At 49.3% G+C, this 22,623-nt stretch overlaps 1 protein-coding gene across 1 annotated transcript in view; it reads right to left on the bottom strand.

Annotated features, from left to right (window-relative positions):
• Positions 1-20,130, bottom strand: part of HSD17B12 (hydroxysteroid 17-beta dehydrogenase 12) — a 91,021-nt gene extending 70,891 nt beyond the window's left edge. The window contains 3 exon segments of the mRNA XM_074584317.1: positions 19,697-19,870; positions 19,873-20,038; positions 20,041-20,130. Coding sequence (XP_074440418.1) covers positions 19,697-19,870; positions 19,873-20,038; positions 20,041-20,130 — 430 coding nt within the window.
• Between the last annotated feature and the right edge of the window lie 2,493 nt (positions 20,131-22,623).

The following is a 22,623-nucleotide window of genomic DNA, read 5'->3' as shown; positions in this document are numbered from 1 at the left end:
TGAAAAAAAAAAATCTAATGCATGAATTAAAATCCGCACCCTCATTTCCCCCTCTCCCTTTCCCCCAAAAAATAAAGGTATACAGCAGGACATAAAAGGAGAAGGAGAGAGAGAGGGGTGGAAAAAACGTGGTCTGACACATTTATAAAAACTGATGGCCTGTCACCCAGACGCTGATGAATATTTTTTACAGGATAAAAATGGCAACCTAGAGTCTAAAAATAAAATGCTGTGCTGCAGACCTGTCTGGTTCAGCAACACCACTGGAATACAAACACACTCCCTTGCTGGTACATCTTGACTAAGATTTCAGAACAAGAGAAGGGGAAAAAAAAACCTCTGTTGGACATATCTTCTGTTTTCAAGGGAGGGGATTTGGGTTCTGTGGTGGTTTGTTTTTACTAAGAATTTAGATTAGAATTATACTTTGCTTGAAGCATATAACTGCAATTTAAAAAAAAACACTCCTAAGTTTTACGTGATTGATGAAAACAGCAGACTACCTCGTGCTGCACAAAAATTTTTTTGTTCCCCAGACAATTACAATATAAGAATATATTTATCAGTGTCTTTAAATCACAATTTCAGTAAGCTTAAAAATGTATTTTTAGAATCATGCTGCAGACAGAACTGGACACTGCTATTTTCAAGCTCACTCCACCCCACCCCCAGAGACAGAAAATAAAAGCTTTTACTTCAATCTGCCTCAAAATTTAGACTAAAAACCTGCTTAACCGAGAAGCAAAAATGACTGAACATCATTCACAAGAAGCAGTAACTTCTCAAGCCTATCCACACTGCAGACAGGCTGCCTTATGCAGTAAAGATGCTATTTTTGGCAAGTGATGCAATAGCTGCAAGGGCTCTCCCAGAACCTTTCCTTTAAAAGCCCAAGCCATATTAAAACATGTTACAAGATATCTAATAACCCTGCATTGTCACCTTCCCATTCTCTGCACCAGCACATTACCCACAGATGTCACCCTCTTTAAAGTTGTATCTTCCAAGAAAGAGTAAGATTTTACACATGAAGAGAAAAAAGTGCATATATACACCCATCAGCAAATACACCTGCCCTGCACTGTATATAACAAGAAAGTTACACAACACCATACAGGGATTTTCTGACCTCTAGATTTTCTGTTGAAATATGAAGCAGCTGGGTTTTCTGTGAAGACTGAAAAACCCACAAAGCTAATACAACATCTAATCCTTCCCAAAGCTATTTCCATTCTTGGAGATCTTTTAAAAAATTCTTGTGTGTAACTGACAACTGTTAAGACACATTTCTGCTATGTGACTGTTTCAACAGCTAAAAACTCTAAAAGCGAGAAGAGTTGTGGAGATGCTAGGGAATTTTTAAAACCCTTTTTAAAACAGAATAGAGATTTTTCAGCCCTTTGGATCTGTGGACCCTTTATGTTTTGCAATAGCCACGTGGACCTCCATGTAACCGATTCAAGCTTACTGTTCAGTTTTCCACTGACCCCTTATAAATTAAAATTCCACCTGCCCCCTCCCCAAAAATAACCGAGGTATTCCTGAAGTTAGAACTACCAAAGAAACTACTTTTGTTTGACTTCTGATCTCCAGGGGCCTACGGGAGAGGAAGGCATGCAAGGGCCATTAAAAAAAAATAAATACACTTACTGTTTTGAACGTGTGGTCATGGACACAATATATTAATAAATCCATGAGCCCACTCTGCTGCCATGCAGAGTTCGATTCCTTCGCTTAACACATGCAAGGTATATATAGCAGCCCTTACATACTATTTCAGACCATCCATTTATCAGTTATGGCCAACATTTAGGGCTCAGGAGGAATTCCCCTGCGTGTATCATGGATGTATAACAACTCACATTCAGCTTAGGTTTTGTTGTTTTTGTATTTCCAAACCTTTGCCCTCATGATCTATTTATGTTAACATCCTGATTATGTTCCAGGCTTAGATTTTTTTATTTTTTTTTTTAAGCAGACATAAAACAAAACCAAACTTGAACATGAGTCAATTCGCATCTTACTTGACAGGCCAGTTTGCACAGCCTGCAGTTAGCATTAGCAGCATTAACATTTGTTTTAAGTTTTACACCTCAGCTCCTACAGTGCATAACAGATCAGGGGAGAGCAGGTGTAAAGACGGACCTGAGCACAGCAAAAGCATTTGCTCTGCTTTAAGATATTTCCAAGATCTTCCCCTCTTCATGAGTTCTCATCACGTCACGTACCACACAAGAAAAAACAGAAATAGAAAAGCTTGACAACTCTTTACTTCTTGTTTGGAGCAGTCCAGTTTTGCCTCCCCACCACCCACACGATGTATTTACTTCCTCCCCCTACAACACGAGCGTGGGGAAGCCGACACAGGTAGAATTTGTAACATCTGCAGCCTATCTGGGGAAAAAGGAATCCAGCTGCAAAGCAGCAAGACTTGGAGAGATTTCATTCAGAAGCTTTATACAGAACAGGGAATTAAACTCTCTTGGAGATCCTGACTGCTCAGAAGTAGAACAGAAATTGAGGCAGGAAGACACCCAATGATATTTTATTCATTTTGGCTAGAAGCAACATTAAAACAAGCTGTACATTGAGAAGTTAGCATTTGCTCTAGGGACACAGAGGTACGAAAATAAGGATCCTGCAGAACAGCTGAAGTGGCAACAAGACTCATGCCCAAACCACGTAACCTGCTCCAAAGTCGGGAAGTTGAAGCACAGAGACTTCCATACCTGAAGCCCCAAAACAGCAGTGTGGGGAGCGTCACACAGGACATTTTACAAGGCCTTGTGAAGGTGACAAAAGGATGATAACTGCGGAAAGCAAGTCCTTTAATATACATGCAGCAGGAAGCAAGAGTGCAAACGTATGTCTGCTTTGCTCCTGTGCCACAGGAGCGATGACAAGCCAGGAGACCAGGCCAGTTCCCATAGCCAGCTCCCGGTGGTTTTACCGAGATGAAGAAAGAGCACAGCAGCAATCTAAGATGTGTCGTGCTAGACATAGAGGTGAGAAACATTAACCTGTGTCATGAAAGCCTGGGAGAGTGGCTCCCATTCACCCAGCCCACCGCTCCTCACACGAGGCTGCAGAACTACAGGACTGCAGGACATTCACAACTTTAAGTGAGCAGGTCAGTCCATCATATCCTTATTACGTCTGTGTGCAGCTTGTCTAGGATAAAAGTGGACTGAAACTAATGTGACCACTACAGGTGAAAGTCCCCAGCACTTAAATTAGGTAATAAAATTGAAGAGTTCAGAACACTAATTAGCCTAGATGGCTTCTTAAAGCAGCATACGTTACCTGAGAAGCACTATCTCCTTTTTTATATTGTATCTTGATATTATTCTATCTTCTAATAAAGATTATGCTTCTATTCCCACCGAATAGAAAGATCCAAAATTACAGGTCAGCTAAATCTTCATTTCCCAAGTACAAAAAAAGGTGGGCTAGACTGTTTAAGCTGCCTGTTGCTACCCAGGACACAAAACAACATCAAATGTGACTCTTCCTCCCTTCCCCCTCGCTAGTTTGAAATGAACTATCTGTGCAATCTTGCTTGAACCAACACTGCTAAAGTAGCACTTCTGGGGAGAGAAGAAAACACCCCTCAGGGTGTCCCCTCTCGCAGGTTCAAGCATGATTGCGTGCACTCCAAGATCCACCAGAAGCTGGTGAGCATGTTTATGCTATGCTAGGAATGGCTCTAAACCTTTTATAACCTCTCACTTTAAATAAGACCGTTATTTCTGTTAAAAGCGGAGCCCTCTCAGTCATAGTGGAAATAGCTTCTCATGCGTTGTCAGAGACGAAGATGGCTTTAGGAATATATTGAGTAGATAATGTGCTGTTAAAAAGATGCAAAGCTGACGTAGCTGCCGGTTCTTTATTCAGCTGCTGAGATGTTATAAAGGCAACTCTTAAAAAGGTAGGGAAGTGGCATAAGAAGAATTTAAATTTCTAGAGTCTTTGGAAGTTACCTACTTATGATAAGGAGCAATCTATTCAAATAGATGGTTCATACAAAAAAAAAGAAACCAAAGTCTAAAGTTGCTGAAAAACTGTCAAACTTATCTTCAAAAGATACCCTGCCTACAACTACCCTGAGGTATTCTGCAATACTAGTCTGCATTTTATATTCTAGCCTATGTACTAGAAACTAATACACAAGCACAATTTTGTTTAAATTAGAAGTCATCTGATTATCTTGCTTTTGTGCACTGCAGCTCCCCAACAGAAGCTTAAACAAGCTCAAACCACACCTTTCGAAAAAGTCTTTCTTCTCCGCATTGTCAGGAAGATTACTCAAGTGCTCAGCAGCACCCTCTAGCCCACAGACTTTAAGAAGGAACAGAGAACAGACCAGTCTCTTCAATTGAGCAAAACCTACCATTCATAAAAAGGGGGTCGCTTAGAGCTGAAAGACAACGATGCAGTGCTAGAAAGAGATCAAATCTGAAAAGTATTCTGTATTTTTTGGCCCTAAAAATATATATAGCTTTAGCTAAAATGAGGATATTTGGTAATTATTGTTCCACAGAGGTCCCTTCCATCCCACGCTCTTAATTACATTTGCTTTAATTGAGTATTTCTATCCATGGGGGGGGGGGGGGGAATGAATGATGTTAACACACCCAAGTTAATCAATTTGGAAGGTTACAGTTGTCCCATGAGAAATGCCCTCAATAAATTACCATCAAGCATTAGGGGGACTCTTATGTTAAAGCGATTTAGAAATCCTTGGCTGTTTTATTTGTATCGGCACTGTTTTGCAATGGGTGTTTGCGTTAAAGATTGAAGGAAAAGCTCAGGCAACACTGCCTTTCCCTTCCCACTTCTAAATAAAGAAACAGCCACTGATGCCTTCTGGATTTCACTGCGAGCCCTTGAAAACTTGCAGTATTTTCCCCGGTGGAAAACTCCCTAGCTTTTCCTATGGAAACGAGGCTCCCATCAAGCCTCCTTAAATGTTTCAGCTGCAATTGATTCGATGCACTTTCTTCTCCCCGGCAGAGCAGGGAGGCAGAGGAAGCGCCCCTGGGCACCGCATGGGCTGGCGCAGGCTGCGTTCGCCGGCCTCCGGACCCCCCCTTCTTCCCCCCGCTCCCCGCGGCACGTGGACCAGCCAGTGTCCCTGTCGCGCGAGGCGGCTGCGGACCCCCCCAACCTCCCCTGCTCCAAACCGGCCCGGTCACATCCCAGGCACGGCCCGGGCTGAGGAGTCCCAGGGCTGCAGAGCCCCGCGGATGGATGAATGGCGCCCCTTCCCATTCATAGCGGCGGGCGCCCTCCATTCACAACCCGCGCGGCTCCCCGCAAACTGTTAATGAAACTTCGGGAGGAGAACAACGCCGCCCCCCGCCCCACGGGCCGGGCAGCCCGCAGCCCCGCGGGGGCGGGGGGCATCCCGCACCCCGGGAATAACGGGAATCCGGGGAGAAGGCCGGGGGGGAGACGGGGACGGTCGCACCGTGGCCGGGCTCAAAAGGACCCCGCCACCTCCCCGCGGGGTCTGCGACCCTGCCCCAGCGCTGGCCCCGGGCGTTTCGTAAGCGGAACGGAGGGAGCGCGTTATGTCACCGGTTAGGTAACGGGCGCGGGAGCCGCCGCAGTGACGGCACTCCCTCCTCCTCCTCTTCCCCCCCCCCCTCTCCCGGCGCGGCCGGGGCGGCTGAGGTGAGGCGGTGTTAACCCTTCGCGGGGGCGGGAGCGGCCTTCACCCGCGGGGAGCGGGTCCCCCGGGCGCGGGGCGGGCTTCCCCCGCCACCCACCGGAGCCAGCGGGGAGCGAGGCCGGCTCCAGCCGAGCGGGGCGGCGGCACCGGCTCCGACCGAGAGAGCCGAACACCCGGCGCCCTCCCCTGCCCGCCGAGGCCGCCAGGCGGGGCCGGCAGGGGGCGCTGCGGCGCCGCGGCGGGACGGACGGACAGACAGACAGACGGAAGGACGGAGCGAGCCCCCGGTCCCGCCGTGCGGCCATTTCTCCGCGCCCACGCGTGATGCCCCTTCCCCAGCCCGTGGGGCACCGCGTCGTCCCGCGGCGGCGGCGGCCGGGAAGCTGGCGCGCCCGTCGGTTGCCGCTCCGCAGGGAAAGGGGCAGCCAGCGGGAAGCAGGAGTTCAGGGTGAAAGTCCCACACGAGGCCCAGGGTTCAGCCAACAGGTGCGAGGGGCACCCTTCACCCTTAGACATTCGTCCCAGTACGTCCATGTCACGGCAGACAACGTGATCAACACTCTGGCACTAAAATTGCGCCATTCCAGAGGCACTGGAGCCCCGCTCCAGGCCAGCGTCTGGCACTTCCAGAGAGCCTGGCTTCCAGCAGGACCAGCTGAGGGCTACCAGCACTTTCTTCACAGCCCAGCCCACACCATGCTCAGCTGCAGCAACACAACTGAGAGTGTCTCCTGCATCTCCCCACCCTGCCCCATGAGTCTCCCCAGTTGCCTCTCACTGAGGCTCCAGCAGAGCCTTCACCCCTGACTTGATGCCAAAAGCCCCACCATGCTGCCCGTCATAGCCATGGCAACAGGGCATGCACCCCCGACCAGCTCTCACACCACATCAATTTCAGGTCACACTGAGCCCTGGCTGCACCAGGGAACACAGACACAGCACTATTCACCACGTCCTCACCACATATCCCCTTCCTGGCAAGGTTGGAGACTTCTATGGATACTTGCACCAAGAATGCAGCACACACCTCCCATCATCAAGCTCCACCACAACCTCCTTCCAAGGTCTTCACTGCAATATCCCCAATGTACATTCCATTTAGGAAGTCCTCCACTCAAGTAAGTGGTGACAGGACTCTTCAACTTGTCCCAAGCAAGCTGACCAGCCATGGCTCAGAAAAAAAAAAAGAAAGCTTAGAGGAATTTCCAGCAACACCCTTTGTCCAGAGATGTAATGCTACAAAGGGAGACCAGCATCCACCAACTGCCTGGATGCTCTGGAAAGCAGCACCCACAACAGGTTGCACCCCTCTGGCTCCCTGTTTCACTTTATCAGCCTCCTGCCCCATCCCTTCTTTTTCATTTGCTGTTCTCCCCCTTTTTGACACCCCATCCTTGCAGCTCTCCTATCCCAACTTCTCAAAGACTTTTTGATTTAGAAAGTTTCACAGTTTCCACTGGAGGAACAAACAGAAAAGGTTTCCAGCAGCGCTCCCCTCACTCCTCTCTGAGTGGGACTGGGGGCCAGCTATTGGACTTCTCTTTCTGGTCCAGGCAGAAACTCTCCTTTAGAAGTCAGGCAGTCGGAAGAGCAAAGGAGGTTGCTCTTACCACCTCACCACAGACTGATCTTGGTACCTGGTCCACTGGCCAGAACTAGCCTGGCAAAACAGCTTTATTATCCTTCTCAGGAGATCCCCTCAAAACAGCACAAGGTTCCCCCACTGCCAGAGGAAACTGTTCCAGCAATTCTGCTTTCTGCTGCTCTCCAGAGTCTCACAAAGGGTCTCACAAACCTTTCCTACAGCATGGTCAGACAGACAGTGCCACCTCGCCAAAATACTGCTGTCCCAAAAGCAACGGGATACGCACACAGACATCAGCACTCTGAATGCGGGCCAAGTGGGACACAGCACAGTCTGGTCAGGTCACTGTTAAAGGCAGGGCAGCCCACCCCAGCTGCAAACTAATCCACTACTGACTTTAGGAACATCATTCACACTAAAAATGGCCATTGGGGAAGTAGCTTGCATCAGTTACTGAGACCTTAAGGAAAAAACACATCCACATTACCACTCCAAGATTTCAGAGCAAGGGAAAAACTTCAGACTGCAGAAAATCCACTGCTAGTAAGAATATATGCAGGACAGGACTGAGCATTAAAAGTTATGATCAGCATCCCTTGCATACCATACTACTAATTCCCTCACGTAAGTACAGCTTTAAAAATGAAAATACGAACCAACTTACACAGAAGACTATTTTAAAACAATATGCACTTATAAAGTATATTCTTACTCAGATCTACTTCCTCTACTCATACAGAATTTGTGCTGGAAGTAAGTTGGGGGGGGGGGAAGAAAGCAAAGCTGCAAAGACACCAATTCTGGGTTAGTTTACAGGAGACATGGTTTCAATCCAAAGCTTACTAACGGTGACTGAAACAAGCTAGTCTATACTGGTACGTCACACTAATATTTGTCTGAACAAATGCATTCTTTTCATATGTTGGCAAGGCAGTGTTTCATATCAGAACTTCTATACTTTGATTTTAACCACAACCAGCGACAGCATAGAAGTGAGGAATCCAGCTGGGATGAGATCCTACCACAATTCTGCATAGCTGGCAGCTTGAAAATCCACCTCTTTCTCTGTAAGCCAAGGAAGTTTTGTCAAAAATGACTTCCGGATGAACAGATTTCCCACCCCCCTCACATTTTCAAACACTGCAAAACATCAAGATTTCAGTTCCCAGAATTAAAGTTTTAAATATAGCCCAATATAACTGCTCTGTCCCTAAGAATAAGTCCCCACAGAAAGAATGTAGTACTAAAACTACTGTGTAAGGAGTAGCTTAAAGTTTTCTTAACATTAATTCCATAACTAGCAAATCAATGCAAGACCATTATCCTAGTCTTTAGATCTCAAAAGATGTGCTCTGCAACTCAAACAAGCCTCTCAACATACCCACAAGAGGACCGTGTACATGCCATCCACCTTCACCTACAAGGAACCGAGCAAAAGACGACTTTGGAATAGCCCATCAAGATGGGGCCAAGCAACAGAAGTGACAACAGGCTCTTCCTGCAGTTTTAGGCTCAGTTTACGCCAGCGTAGCTGCAGGATGTCACCCAGTCATCCATTCCTACCTGCTTCCCCAGCATCTGTTCACCAACTGCTTTTCAGGCAAATCAGCAAGCTGATCCAGCTAGCCCCACAGCTGGTCTTTCTTGCAGAGTTAGTTGTCAGCCACACCAGTGAGCAGACCTCACTCACACCACCACCACGTATTGACTAGAGGCGACAGAAGGGAAGCAGCGAGAGTTCACAGCCAGCGACGAGAGCAGGAGCAATTATTTTGGCAGCAGCCTAGTCTTGGAGCAACTCAAGCTGACCACTGGGCTTAACTGTATCCTCAATGTACGGTTTCATGATACTGCCGAATTTCCCTTCTGTCGCGCCAGCACTGGAACGCATTTGACCCACAGCAAAGCAGTCTAGGGAGCATAAATAGCCAAAAGTGACTAATTTTCTGCAGGGCAGACTCCTTAATTAGATCACTGCAGAATAAGACAAACACCAGCACCGTGAAGAAAAAAAGCAGAAGAGTTCTCCAACTACCTTCTTCTCTCCCCATACCAAACAATTAGATGAGAAAGCCATGATGTAAAACCACCCGCTCAGTTCTGTGACCAATGATATCTCACATTTATAAACTGACTCCTGCGCAAAGGAAGCATGAACAAGGCCCTGCAGGTTGCAGCGAACACCCAGACCCTGACTAGAATTGGCAAAAAATAGCAAAGGTGAAGAACCAGTCCAGCAAATGGAGGATCTTACATCAGAATCTAGGAACCAATACAAAGCTGTGGAACAAACTCTTTACCTCAGTCTCTTTGCTCTGCTAGTCCCAAATCTGAAGACAGAATTGGGACTAGCAGAGCAAAGAGACTGAGGTAAAGAGTTTGTATTAGGACAGGTAACTGGAAGTTGCTCAGAGCACATATCCCTTTCTGCCACGCCGGATAAACACTGGGTTGGACGTGCAGGACATCCGAGGGCAGGAAAAAACACCAAGAAACCCTAACTCTAATCCCTTGTGCAACTACTGACAGGGTAGCAGCTTCTTCGATCAGTGCTGTGATCCCTTACTGCCCTATCCTTCTCCCTCCCGTTAGAGATCTGACTCATGAGCTGTGCTGAATCACCTCTACTCAGCTGCACTCGAGATGGAAAGCTCCTGTGGCAGATGGCACTCAGACACCAGGAATACTGGGCATATACACCTCCTCGAGAAAAAAAAAAATTGTGAAAACTACTAGTGACTAATGAGTTTATAGATCAAATGCCTTTGCTGGCAGGATAAGAATCCTAAGGAAGGAAGCAGACCAACCAGAGGCTTCAGAAGAGATACAAGGTAAGGGTTTTGGAGGAATAGAGTGGCTGGACACAGATGAGGAACGTGAAGCTGGGACTTGTTGAAACAAGGATCCAGTGGTGAAGCTTAGTATGGAGAACAGCAGTGATGCAAGCATAAGCCAGCGTTGGTTGGTTGGGTAGCAGCAGTCACGCTGTAGATAGTTCTCTTCCTTCTGCTTTCCATACCTACACACACCCTTGCACACGTCTGCAAACCTCTGCATCTAAAAGTAGGGACTAGAGGCTTTGGAAGGAGAACAGACTCTTTAGTCTCCACACAACAGTTTCTTCCCCTCAACAACAAAAACCTTTGCCCCATTGAGCTTATCCCACACCTCCCATTCCCTTTCTTTCATTACAGCTTTTCTCCCTTTCTGCTTCAATGGTAGTCTTCTAATGTACCTGAAAATCCTCTGGAAAATCTTTGTGATTAATACCCCCAGAGCTGAGTTCCTCACCCCTGCTCTTCCCTGTACACCAAGTATAGAGCTCCTCAAGAAGGGCAAGTGCAGCTGTCCCTCGGATTCTGGCACAACTGATATAACACACCCTCCTCCTAGGACACCACGGCTCACGATTACTTACCAGGAGAAAATAGGAAGGAGGTAGAAAAAAAACCCACCCAAGTAACCAAACCCAAATCCTGTACAGTCAGCTAGACAGTAAGTACTGCACATACACACACCATGCCTCAAACTGAGCCACACAGCTGTCTCCCACCCTCTTCAGGACAGCAACTGAGTCATGAGAGAAATACAAGAGAACCCTCAGGACAGAAAGAAGCCAGGAGGGTGACATAAAGAAATACAAGAAATAAAGGGACAGGCACCGTTTTCCCAGAGGCTCAGCTTCTGGACATCTCATCTCCAGTTTTAAGAACTGCTTCACGAGAGGTTTCTTTCAAAACCTACAACCAAACCCCAGGACTTTAAGTGTCACCATCTGTTGCTGAGGACAGGGGAGTAAACTAAAAGCTCAGTAAGAAATTTTGCATATAGCTCCTTTCCAGTGTTAGCTGAAGAACCTTATATTGGGATCGGGATTTCAGCTCTGCTAATTACTCACCCAGTGGGCGATGGTGTACTGCTCTGGAGTTCAACTCCAGGAATCTGGGAAGTTGCACAGATTTGGAAAAAAATACTACATTAAGGTTAAATAATCAGGAGTCAAAAATAGCAGATTTAAGGTAGAATCCTTTTGCACAATTAAAGATACTACAAGGGAAGGAAGCTCAATAGCCGTAATTATAGCATTTTCTGATATTAACGTACTCAATCCGCAAAGCGTTTTGCTTTACTTGAGGAACCTAGGTTTCCTAAAGCCTACCAATAAGTGAGCAACAGAAGTCATCTGAAGTTACAAGCAGCAACTCTAAATCTAATTAGGCAAGCAATTATACCATGCAAGCCCAACATGAGATGCTTTACCTGCTAGCTACGCTGTTTATCCCACATTTGTGTTCATATACAAACCTAAAGAATCACATTTGGCATTTCTGTTAGAATAATTAGGAAAGATATTTTCTTACTATCATCCCTTCTGTAGCAGAGATGGTCATCCCAACCCTATGGATTAGGAATGAAAATATTCCTAAAATCAAGAACAGTGTGTTTCACCCACCTACCAAAAAATAATTCACAGGTCGTAAACAACTGCAGTTTTCCCCAAACCCCACTCTCAGCTCTGCCATGACACCCTAGGGACCTCCTGATAGACCACTTGTTCCTTACACAGGAATGTGTTTCCCCAACTGGCTCCAACACCCGGCACAGTTCCAGTTGGACTTCTTTGCTGGAGACACCTCTGTGCTCCTCACTGCTACACTCCTCTCCTTGCTTTCAGCTGGGCACTGCACAGGTAACCTTCCCAAAAAGGAAAGTAGTACACTGGCCAAAAAAGCAACATAAAGAAAGCAGAGGAAGATACTACTCTAGATGACTTCCTTGCATGAATTCCGTGGTTTTAAGTAACCAGTTCCCATTCCAAGTATTCCTACTTTAAAATAGACAGAAGGCAGAAAGAATGAGCTAGCTTAAAATAACACAACTATTCATCCCCCTGGCTAATAAATTTTCAAGCATTTCCCTCTCAGGCTGTTTATCAGAGATGGGTATTCCTTTCACCTTCATGCAAACAGCATCTGTCCTCCACTCACCATTAGCTTTCCCCCCCCCCCCCCGCAGGTGGAGAGACCATACAACAGCATTTATAACTCTGCCTCACATGCATGTCTGTTCCTGCACTTAAACATGGCAAAGCCTGTCCATATTCCAATTCAAGTTCCCCAGCGACGTTAGCTCTGTGTTACTGAACACTTCCACCCAGAATTTCACTTGAAAAATGAAAAGCATCTCTCAAAAAAAAAACAGGAGAACGGAAGCGTTCACACTGAACCACACTCTAGAGCTGGAGATCATGAGCCTTATTGATGCTGAGGTTGGTGGTGCCTGCACGTACGCATTTAGTCTCAAGAGGTGCCGACACAAGCCAGAAGTGAAGTGCTGAAGCCCATCAGCAGGGACACAGCAGAACTGGAGGTGGGACTCTGGACTTCTGGGCTCTAAGCATTCACTCTCCCTCTCCTCTGCTGACCAGAACACGCAAGAAGGAGCACTTAATGCAACAAGTGTTGAGCAATCCCACTAAGCAGACATTTTGAACAGTCAGTAACATCACATGCAAAGGAAAACACCCAAAAGAAGCAATCAAGAAGCAGAAAGACAGCAAAACTGTGGAAGACACAGTAGAGCATAGAATCATAGAGTTGCCTACGTCGGAAGGGACCTTTCAGATCATCTAGTCCAACCATCAACCTAACTCTGACAAAAACCATCACTAAACCACATCTCTAAGCACTATGTCTACCTGTCTTTTAAATACCACCAGGGACGGTGACTCCACCACTTCCCTGGGCAGCCTGTTCCAATGCTTGATAACCCTTTCAGTGTAAAAATTTTTCCTAATATCCAGTCTAAACCTCCCCTGGTGCAACCTGAGGCCATTTCCTCTTGTCCTATCACTTGTTACTTAGGAGAAGAGACAAACCCACACCTCTCTACAGCCTCCCTTCAGGTAGTTGTAGAGAGCAATAAGGTGTTTGCTTATCCTCAGCCTCAGCCTCCTTTTCTCCAGGCTAAACAACCCCAGCTCCCTCAGCAGCTCCTCATAAGCCTTGTTCTCCAGACCCCTCACCAGCTTCATTGCCCTTCTCTGGACCCGCTCCAGAATCTCGCTGTCTTTCTTGTAGTGAGGGGCCCAAAACTGGACACAGTACTCAAGGTGGGGCCTCACCAGTGACAAGTACAGGGGGATGATCACTTCCCTAGTCCTATTCACCACACTGTTCCTGATACAGGCCAGGATGCTGTTGGCCGCCTTGCCCACCTGGGCACGCTGCTGGCTCATATTCAGCCGGCTGTTGACCAACACCCCCAGGTCCTTTTCCACCAGGCAGCTCTCCAGCCACTCTGCCCCAAGCCTGTGGCACTGCATGGGGTTGTTGTGACCCAAGTGCAGGACCCGGCACTTGGCCTTGTTGAACCTCATACCATTGGCCTTGGCCCATCGATCCAGCCTGTCCAGATCCCTCTGCAGAGCCTTCCTGCCCTCGAGCAGATCAACACTCCCGCCCAACTTGGTGCCATCTGCAAACTTTCACTCCTTTATATTGTCCAGGAAGCAAAACTGATTTTAGGATATGTTAGTAACAGTGGGCTACGTAAAAAATACTAGAGACCCTCCCTAACTCACCAAGAGCTGCGAGGCCTCAAGGGGGTTGGAGCCCACTGAAGTACCACATAGTGGGAGTGCTGAGCCTACAGCAACAGGGTCAGAGATCCCACCTCTCCTGAGCTGCTCTGGAAGAGCAGCGCTTGCTTAGGCTGAGAAAGAGCAGGCTGGAGGGAGACACTGACAGAAGCCTTCCAAATTAAAAGCTACGAGTAGGACTGACGATTAAAGAAAGACAGCTAATTTTTTTTTACCAGAGAAAATTTAGGATGGATACTGGAAACATTACATGGTAAATTGGAAAAGAAAGAGCCACACACACTGGAGCACAGCACTTCTGGGAAGGTCAGACAGGATTAGGACACTTGCACCAGACTGTTCCCAGAGCCACATTTCAGTGCGGTAACCTTCAGAAGCACTTTGCAAACACCATACATGAAAACAATACATGCTCCAAGTACAGGCTGCGAGTTTGACTTGAGCTGTCATGATCAAGAGTTACAAGCAAGCTGGCATATTTTCACATGCTCCTAACATTACTTTTTGGGTTGACGAGTGCCATGCTTTGTTTCATACACGGGTAGAAGCGTTTGCGTAGCACCCAGAATTGAGAACAAGGCCAGAAAACCCTCACCACAGATCCGAAGCGCTGAAGATGCTAAACCCCTGAATAAGTGATTCTGTTAAAGAATGAGAGATAACCGAGAGCTCTCCTCAAAGCTCTGCACACACTAGCCAAGCACTCAGGTGCAGGGAAAAGGGGGAGTTGCACAGAGCCTCTCTCCTCTCACATCCCACAGAGAGCAGTGCTAGGAGAGGTTGAAGTTCCCTTCGTTTCTATCCCCTCAGCACACATTGCACAAGGTTGGCTCTTTTAATCTGCAACAGTGATTTGTGACGTGGCCCATCAGCTATCATTGCACATTGCCAAACACCTGCAAAGCAAGATTGCACTCATTTGTGCAACAGGGATTGAAACTTATTTGCAGAAAACAAGAAAGCCTTCAAGTAACAACTGTTTCACTTGATGCTAAGGAGCCTGAAAAATGACATTGCTTATGAAAGCCGCTCCAAGTTATCGACAAGTTACCGCCTGGTCAGCACTACAGTGAATGTCCTTTGTACGGAGTTCTTAAATTGTCATTAAAATCATTTATCATTCGACTTATTTCATCACGGTTGTCCCAAGAACTTCATAAAGATCAGGGTCTGCTTTATAAGACGCTGTTTCCACGGTCAACAGGAAGCATAATCTTATAGATGGAATCCAACTCAAACTGTTTACAAGCACAAAATCCAGCTTGTCACTTCTTTCTCTTCATAAAAGCGTCACATCTTATTAATCTAATAAGATTATTGTTAAGAGCTGATTTAGAGCTTGTTATTACCCCAACTTCCCAGTCAATAAGAGTTTGGGAATCACCCCACATATTCTTAGTTTTTAAAAGACCTGACCCTAAAGACACAAATAAGTATCTACTCCACTGCTCGTGTACCCAGTTACATGTATTTTTCATGCCTCCCTTAGTGGCCTTGATCTACAAATCGCTATTTTTAGATGCTGGACTTTGCACAGCCAAATGTAGCCCATAAGCCAAAGAAGCCAACAAGAGCAGGCAGAGAGCTTTCACCCAGCTTTGCTGCTGATGAAGAAAAGAACGGTTTAAGACTGAATAAGGAGTTTTTGTCTAAAACAAAATTACAGAAAGTTAGAGGCAGTTGAGAGCAGCATCCTGATTAATGACCTCTTACAGATTCTTTTTTTAAGAAATCTAGAGCAAATTGCCCACATTTAGCTATTTTTGCATGTTAGTGAATAAACTCCAAGAAGCTTAATTAAGGCAAGCTCATCTTCGCAAACATTTGTTGGCCCCAATACAACTGTACAGCTGTATTCACCACATGAGAAAGCATCATCACTATCAAACATTTTGTAATCTCTAAATGGGCGATTATTCAACCACACTTGCATCAAAGGCACTGGGGGAAGAAGTGGACGCTTTTCTAAACCACTGAGAGGTTTGAAAGAAAACAGGACTTTTCTTTGAGTGTCATATGGCCCATTACACAGTCAAAATAAACTTGTTTCCAGTTAACACATCACTTCAGTTACAGCAAATTGGGAAAAAAAAATTCTTATTAAAGTATTTGCAATTTTGAGCCATGAAAAAAGGAAAGAAAAGTTTAAGTATCCAACATGACCAAGACGTTAGAAGTTTTAGAGCATCAGATCTCTCCAACTTGTAATGCCAGTGTATTTTGAATATACAACATTGATTATTTGCATACACCAAACTGGTCTGATCTCACAGCTGACCCTGCTCTGAGCAGGAGGTTGGCCTCCTGAGGCACCTCCCAGTCTGAATTACCATTGGATTTTGACTTCATTTCACCAAGTTACTGAAGGGAAGGGGCAGAAAAACGATTTCTTCTTTTCCAGAAAAAGAGGTGGCTTCCTAAAATAGGAGATACGGCATCTCTCCAAGCGGGAGATATGCAGCAGCAGACTGTTCCCTGCTCCAGACACTCTGCACTCCAGAATACACTCAACTGTCAATGGCAGAGAAGCGAGGTGGCTGCCTGCCACCGCCATCAATGGGACACTCTCATCCAACCTAAGGAAATACCATTATGGATCACAACTACCAGCGCTGCCAATAGATCTGCTTGTCTAGAGGAAGGCAGGGGAACAGCCACATCTTTGCAGCATTCTTGGTGATTTCAGAATGACTCCTTGGCACTCTGCTCCTGTCGAGTCTGGGGTTTATTTAGCTAAACTGTTTTCCAAGCAAGGGAGCTGTTATTCTTCTCTTCTGTTACCAATTTATGAGGCACGCTAAAGGTACAGAGCAGTTGACCCAGGAATTTTCACTGTATTCTCTCCCAAGATGCACCCAGAAATCCCACATTGAGACAACACCCACCCAACTCCCACCACTGCACAGTAGCCAAAACCAAGCCAGATGTGAGTTATGAGGAGAGAAAAAGAGAACACCTGCAATACAGACCTTCCCACATAGCGTGACCATAGAAAAACTGACTTTTTGTCAAAACGGCTGCTATTTAAAGTAGTACAAACCTAATGTTCTCAGAGGACATCGGTTCACATAGTTCTTCCTCCTCACATCCCCTCCTTCTAAATACCAGCAAATTAGAGCAGCCAGAGCAACTGCATACATGCAACCAAAAACCCACTAAGAAAACAAAGACAGAATTTGCAACTGAATTTGCAACTCAATTTCAGACGTGCAGAAGAGTTAAAGGGCAGTAAGGAGCCCTTACAAAAGGGCTTGTAAGGGCTTTCTGGGTTTTGTGAAGCTGCTTTCTAGTTGTGCAGTAGGAAGAATGCATTGTCACAGTAATCACAGCAGCTAATTAGCAACAAACCCATTGTTTTTTAAAAGACCAGGAGAAGAGGAGATGCACTTCTTCCCACAGTATGACTTGGTAATTCACTAATTCTCAAGGTGACCCAATATATCCGCAGCTGTGCCTCCATCCTCCTTTCCAAGAGGAGAGAAAACAGAGAGCCTCCCCAGCCTATCGCAGGTGCCACAATGCACTTCAGGGCAAACCACCCCAGCGCTTATTCAGACTGAGGAAACCTCTCCTCATTTCAGCTGGAGACTACGGCAGCCACCCCAGGAAAGCAGCATCGTGCCTGCATCAGTAGCACGCAGAGGACGTACAACAGCTAGCTGATGGTGGCCACATGCCTTTCTACGGTGACAGCTCAGGTCTGAGTTAGCAGGCACCAACATCCTCTTTCTCCATCCTCCTTGATGTTGCAGCAGTGCTCTCGCTTCAGAGCGGGAGTAATAAATACAGGGAATTGAGCTCTACTGCCACACTCCTCTTCCTCCATGCCTTGAAGATCAAGGCAAAGAGAAAGAAAAATTTTTGTGAGCAGTCATTGGCCACATACAATGGCCTGCTGCTGCCTGCACTTGTACAAAACAGTGGCAGAGGACATTCTCATCGCAGTTTTCTGTTCACGGCATGTTCGAGGATGTGACTGAGGAAAGATCTGTTGTCTACAGTTCATGGTTCCAGCTGGCATTTGGCTCAAGCACTGCAAACCTCCATATTTGAAACAATGCAGAACAAGCTAAGGCAGCCACCAAGACTTCTGTGATGCACCTCAGGTCAGCAGGCAGCTGATAATGTAGTAATATATTCAAAACCAACATTAGAAAGTCAAAGAGCCTTTGGGTCTCCTGTGCCAACCGTATCTTTAACAGGCATACCATTTCCCTAGCTGGGAGGAAGACATTGGCCTTAATCATTTGTATGTAATGCTAGAATTTGTCCAAAGCACTGCTGCAGGACACATGCCACGCTCTGGGATTACGTATGCTGCCAGCAGCATTGCTGGTTTACTGACACCTCACACAAACAGACATTTAACTACCCAACTGTGTCTTCACACATGAGTTCTGCGTTGGCTCTTGCAGAGGTTATGAGGAACCACACTCATGGGCCCTGCAACTCACCAGCTTCTTGTGGGGCTGCTGTACCTACAGGTCTCCCACCCAGAAGCAGCTGCAGAGTCTAAGCACCCGATGCCCTCCTGCTCCCCCCCAGGGAAGGAAGTACCTTCTGCAGCCTTTTAGACTATTGCCTCATCTCAAACTCACAGTTCTTAACAGTTTGCAATTATTTTTATGGCCCACCTTATCAAGTCCCAACCACACACAGGACTTTCCCTTCCCACTAACTTTGGCAGGAATGGATTTGAAAGTTCTCTTGGCCTGATGTGCTGCACTGGCAGAGAAGCCCTGTCTAATTCCTCATCACTACTTAAAAGCCACTGTGCCGGACTAAGGCAGAAGAAATGGTCTTTCCCCAGCCCGTTTTGTTTTTTTTGTCAAGAGTTAGGTTGATGGTTGGACTCGATGATCCGAAAAGTCCCTTCCAACCTAGGCAATTCTACGATTTTATGACTAGGAATGGCAGAACTGAGAAAAGTTAGCACCACGTAGCCGTGACGATCCCCCAGCCATATCCTCCCTGTACTTCCACAGCGCTTCTGGGACGCCACTTAAAACCCGTGGCCACCCACTCCTGGCCACCACCACCCCTTTCACCAGGGACGCCCCCTCCGGAAGGGCCCTGAGGGGAGGCAGCGGGGGGGGCAGGACTGCCACACAGCGGCTCTGCCAGCGAGCCCGTCCCCTCGCCCTGCGGCCCCCGCGCCCCGGAGCGGCTGTCGGCAGCCAGGCTGGGACGGCACCGCTCCGCCGCCAGGCTCGGGGCGGCTCGGTACCGCCGCAGCCGCAGCCCCGCGGCTCTTCCCTCCCAGCTCACACCCCCCCCTCCCCCGGCGGAGGGACGGGCCCGCTGCTCCGGGGGCGGCGGGGACGGGGCTGGCGTGACGTCAGCGATGAGGTGCGAGACCGGCGCGCGCGGGGCCGCCCGCCAGCGCCGGCACGGAGGGGGCGGGAGCGCAGCGGCCGACGGCGCCGGCACCGCTCCCCGGGAGCGCCGGCCACCGCTGCCCGCCGCGCCCCCCTCGCAGGGGGACACCGACCCCGGGCGGCCCCAGCCCAAGTTCAAAGCGGCCGCTCCCGCCCCCGGCCCAACTCCCGACGCACGGCTCTGACCGGCGCCCTCTCGGCCCACGCAACTTTCGCGGGCGGCCTACATCCCGCCGCCGCGGGGGCGCGCCCGGCCCAGCGCCGGCACCCGCCGGCCCCTCAGCCGGCCGGTCCGCTCGGGGACACGGCTGCCGCCAGCCTGGCCGCGGGGTGCCGCCCCCGGCTCCCCCGCTCCCCGCCGTGAGGGGGGCACCCCGTTCCCCCCCCGCAGCCGCGCACCCCCCGGGGGTGCAAGACCCGCATCGGGGGCAGTGCGGTCGGCCGGGACGCGCACTCACCTGCCCAGGCGCCCAGCGCCGGCCCCACGGCGGCAGCGCCGCTGCCCAGCACCCAGACGCGGAGGCCGGCGAGCAGGCGGTATGAGGCCAGCGCCGCGGCGGAGAGGACGCTCAGCGCGCCCACCCAGTAGAGGAGGCCGGCGGCCGGCAGCGCGGCGGCAGCCACCATGCTGCGGAGGCGGCGGCGGCCGAACTGAGCCCTCCCGGCCACCGCCGGCCCGCAGCCGTCACGGCGCCCGCCCCCGCCCCGCCGCCATTGGCTGAGGGACCGCTCAACCACCCGGTAACCCGGCAACGCGGCCGGCCCCGCCCGCCCCGGGGCCGCGCGGCCCCTCCACGCCGGAAGGGAGGGGGGCAGGGAGCGAGCGGCCACACGCCCCCGTACTACTTGCGGCCTGCGCCCCACGTGGTCGGCACTGCTCGCCCACCGCCATTGGTCGGCGGGGGTGTCCATCAACCGGCGGCCGCGCTCCGATTGGCCCCGCCGCCCTGGAGTCTCGCGGGATTGGTGGGAGACGGGGCCTCTCTTCCCGCCCCCGCTGACGTCATATGAGCCCATTCATAAAATGCTCAGGCTCCGCCTCGTACCCGAATATGGCCCTCGGTTCCCCCCCCCCCCCCGCCCCCGCGCTGACATCGCTACGGTGGGGGCTGGGGGGCGACACGGGACGGGGCAGGGCAGGGCAGGGCAGGGGGAGCAGTAGCCCCGCGGGCAGAGTGGGGAGCACCGGGGGTAGCCCGTCCCCGGGGGGCAGCCCGTCCCGGGGAACGCCGCAGCCCGGCCGTCGGTGCACCACACGTACCGCGGGGCCGGCGGCGCCCGCCCGTCCGACCGACTCCCTCTGCCCCCCCGGGGCGGCGGAGGCCTCCTGAGATGTCCCCGGGGGTGACCACCCTGGGCTGGCTCTCCCCCGGCGCCCGACACCGGCCGGTTGGACGCGGCCGCGCTCCCGCAGCCCCGCGGCCGATGGGCTGGGAGCCTTGGGTGTAGCAGCCACCTCTGTGACCTGGTTTGAGTGACACGGGACTAACTTCTCTTCTAATGCTTGGGAAAATGGCACATTCAGAAGACTCTAGTGTCCGAGTATGTGAAAGTATTTACTTTATAGCCAGCTACAGCGTGCGGGTTTCAAGGTCAGTGTTTTCGAGTTAGCCAGGTGTGAAGACAAGACCCAGGCACTTGACTCAAACTGGCCAACGGGGTTATCTCATACCATGAACGTCACATTCAATACAAATTAGGAAATTTGCTGCAAAGTTCGCTCTCTCGTCTATGATGGCTGTGATCCTGACAACTTGCCTCAGTGCCGGACCTCTGAGCGGGGTCCTACCCATTCTTCCCGAAGCCGGAGCCCTCGCGGTGTCCGACATTTGCTGTCCACGGCTGGGACTGCGCAGCTTCCTGCTGATAGAACTGCCCGAGTATAATCCTTGTGTATTTTATATTGGTATCAACATTAGTTTCTTAGTGTTTCTTAATGTTAATTATCTAGTCTTATTCTATTAAATCTGTTTATATTTCAGCCCTTGGGTTTCCTTGTTTTTTCCCCAATCCCCCTTCCTGGGGGGAGGGGTCATCAAGTGAGAGAATAATTGTCTAAACAACAGTAAACTGTTGTGGGTTTCTCCAACCATAACACTCCGGAATAGTGGAGACAGAGAAGAGCACAAAGCTCTGCTGCCTTCTGCCCTACCTCCAGCCAGCTGCTAGGGCTGTGCCACCCCTACCCCACGTCCAGGTCCAGGGTTTCTCCCTCCTTCTTGTAGACACCAGCCTTGGTTCAATGTGTGGGTCAACCAAAATGCCAGAGAAGTCCGGCAGTGGTGGAGGTGGAGGAGACCGCTGTTTTTAAAGGCGGACTTTTGCAACTCTCAGTGTTAAAATCTTTTTCTAGAAAGCAAGGCTTTTATATGATTTATTTGACCATGACCTCATTACGAGCAGCAAGAAACCTTCTCTAGATGAGGTTTTTTCAGAGATCCACATCCACCTGAGTTGTTAACGACAAGTAGCATAGAGGGTAGTTTTATGCATTGCCTTTCCTTTCTCCCTTGCCTTGGAAAACAGGTCATACCCAAATCCAGCCGCTACTGCTGAAGATCTCCAAGATCTCCAAAGCACCACTCTGCTTCAGTCTTCACCCTCTTTCCGTGCTGCTCTGACACCCAGGGCAGCCTACTCCGCCTTTCCCAGATACCCACCAACAATCCCAGCTGAACCCAGTACAGTCACAATCTTCCTTGTCCACTGATTTTGTTACGTTGCTCTTTCCCTCCCTCACTCGCTGGCTGGCTCTCCAACTGCTCCCACAGCCACTCAGGCTGGTGACACTCGTGTTCATAGGTTGCTACATGTAGCTTTGCCACCATCCAGTTTTCTGGAACCTCCAGGCTTTCCGCGCCCTCCTTGCCCCTGCTAAAGCGCTGCTCCTGGGTTGCAGCCACTTGCCGGTTCTCCCCATCCACTCCTTTGTGTTACTTTCCACATGCCACGTTGATGCTGGATGCAGCCTCCAGGAGGTCATCTGCCAAGCCCCACCACGCTTCAGATCCACCTTCCTTTTACAGATCCCACTCCCGCAGACCACTTACTGTCAACTGGATGGATTTTCTATCTGTCTACAACTTTTCTCTCCTTGTCCCATTCCATGTTCCTTAACCTTTGCCTGCTTGTCCACAGGACATGAGCTCCTCAATGCAGGGATTACATTTTTCAGAGCTTGGAAAGATCTTGTATGAGGTGCTACCCTAAATACAACAGGTAAGTAGCACCCTCAGTGTTGCACCCTGAGGTCCCAACGATGCTGCCATGTGGACGCAGCTACAAAGACTATCGCAACCTCAAAGCTCTTCCTTAGAAACAAGACACTTTTGTAATGACATCAACCACCTGATGCAATGAACTGTGTGTCCTGAGATACACAAGA

The sequence above is a fragment of the Larus michahellis genome, chromosome 4, assembly GCF_964199755.1.
Source record: "Larus michahellis chromosome 4, bLarMic1.1, whole genome shotgun sequence".
Classification (NCBI taxonomy): domain Eukaryota; kingdom Metazoa; phylum Chordata; class Aves; order Charadriiformes; family Laridae; genus Larus; species Larus michahellis.
Note: the sequence above shows the minus strand (reverse complement) of the source record. Positions and strands in the feature narration are given on the sequence as shown.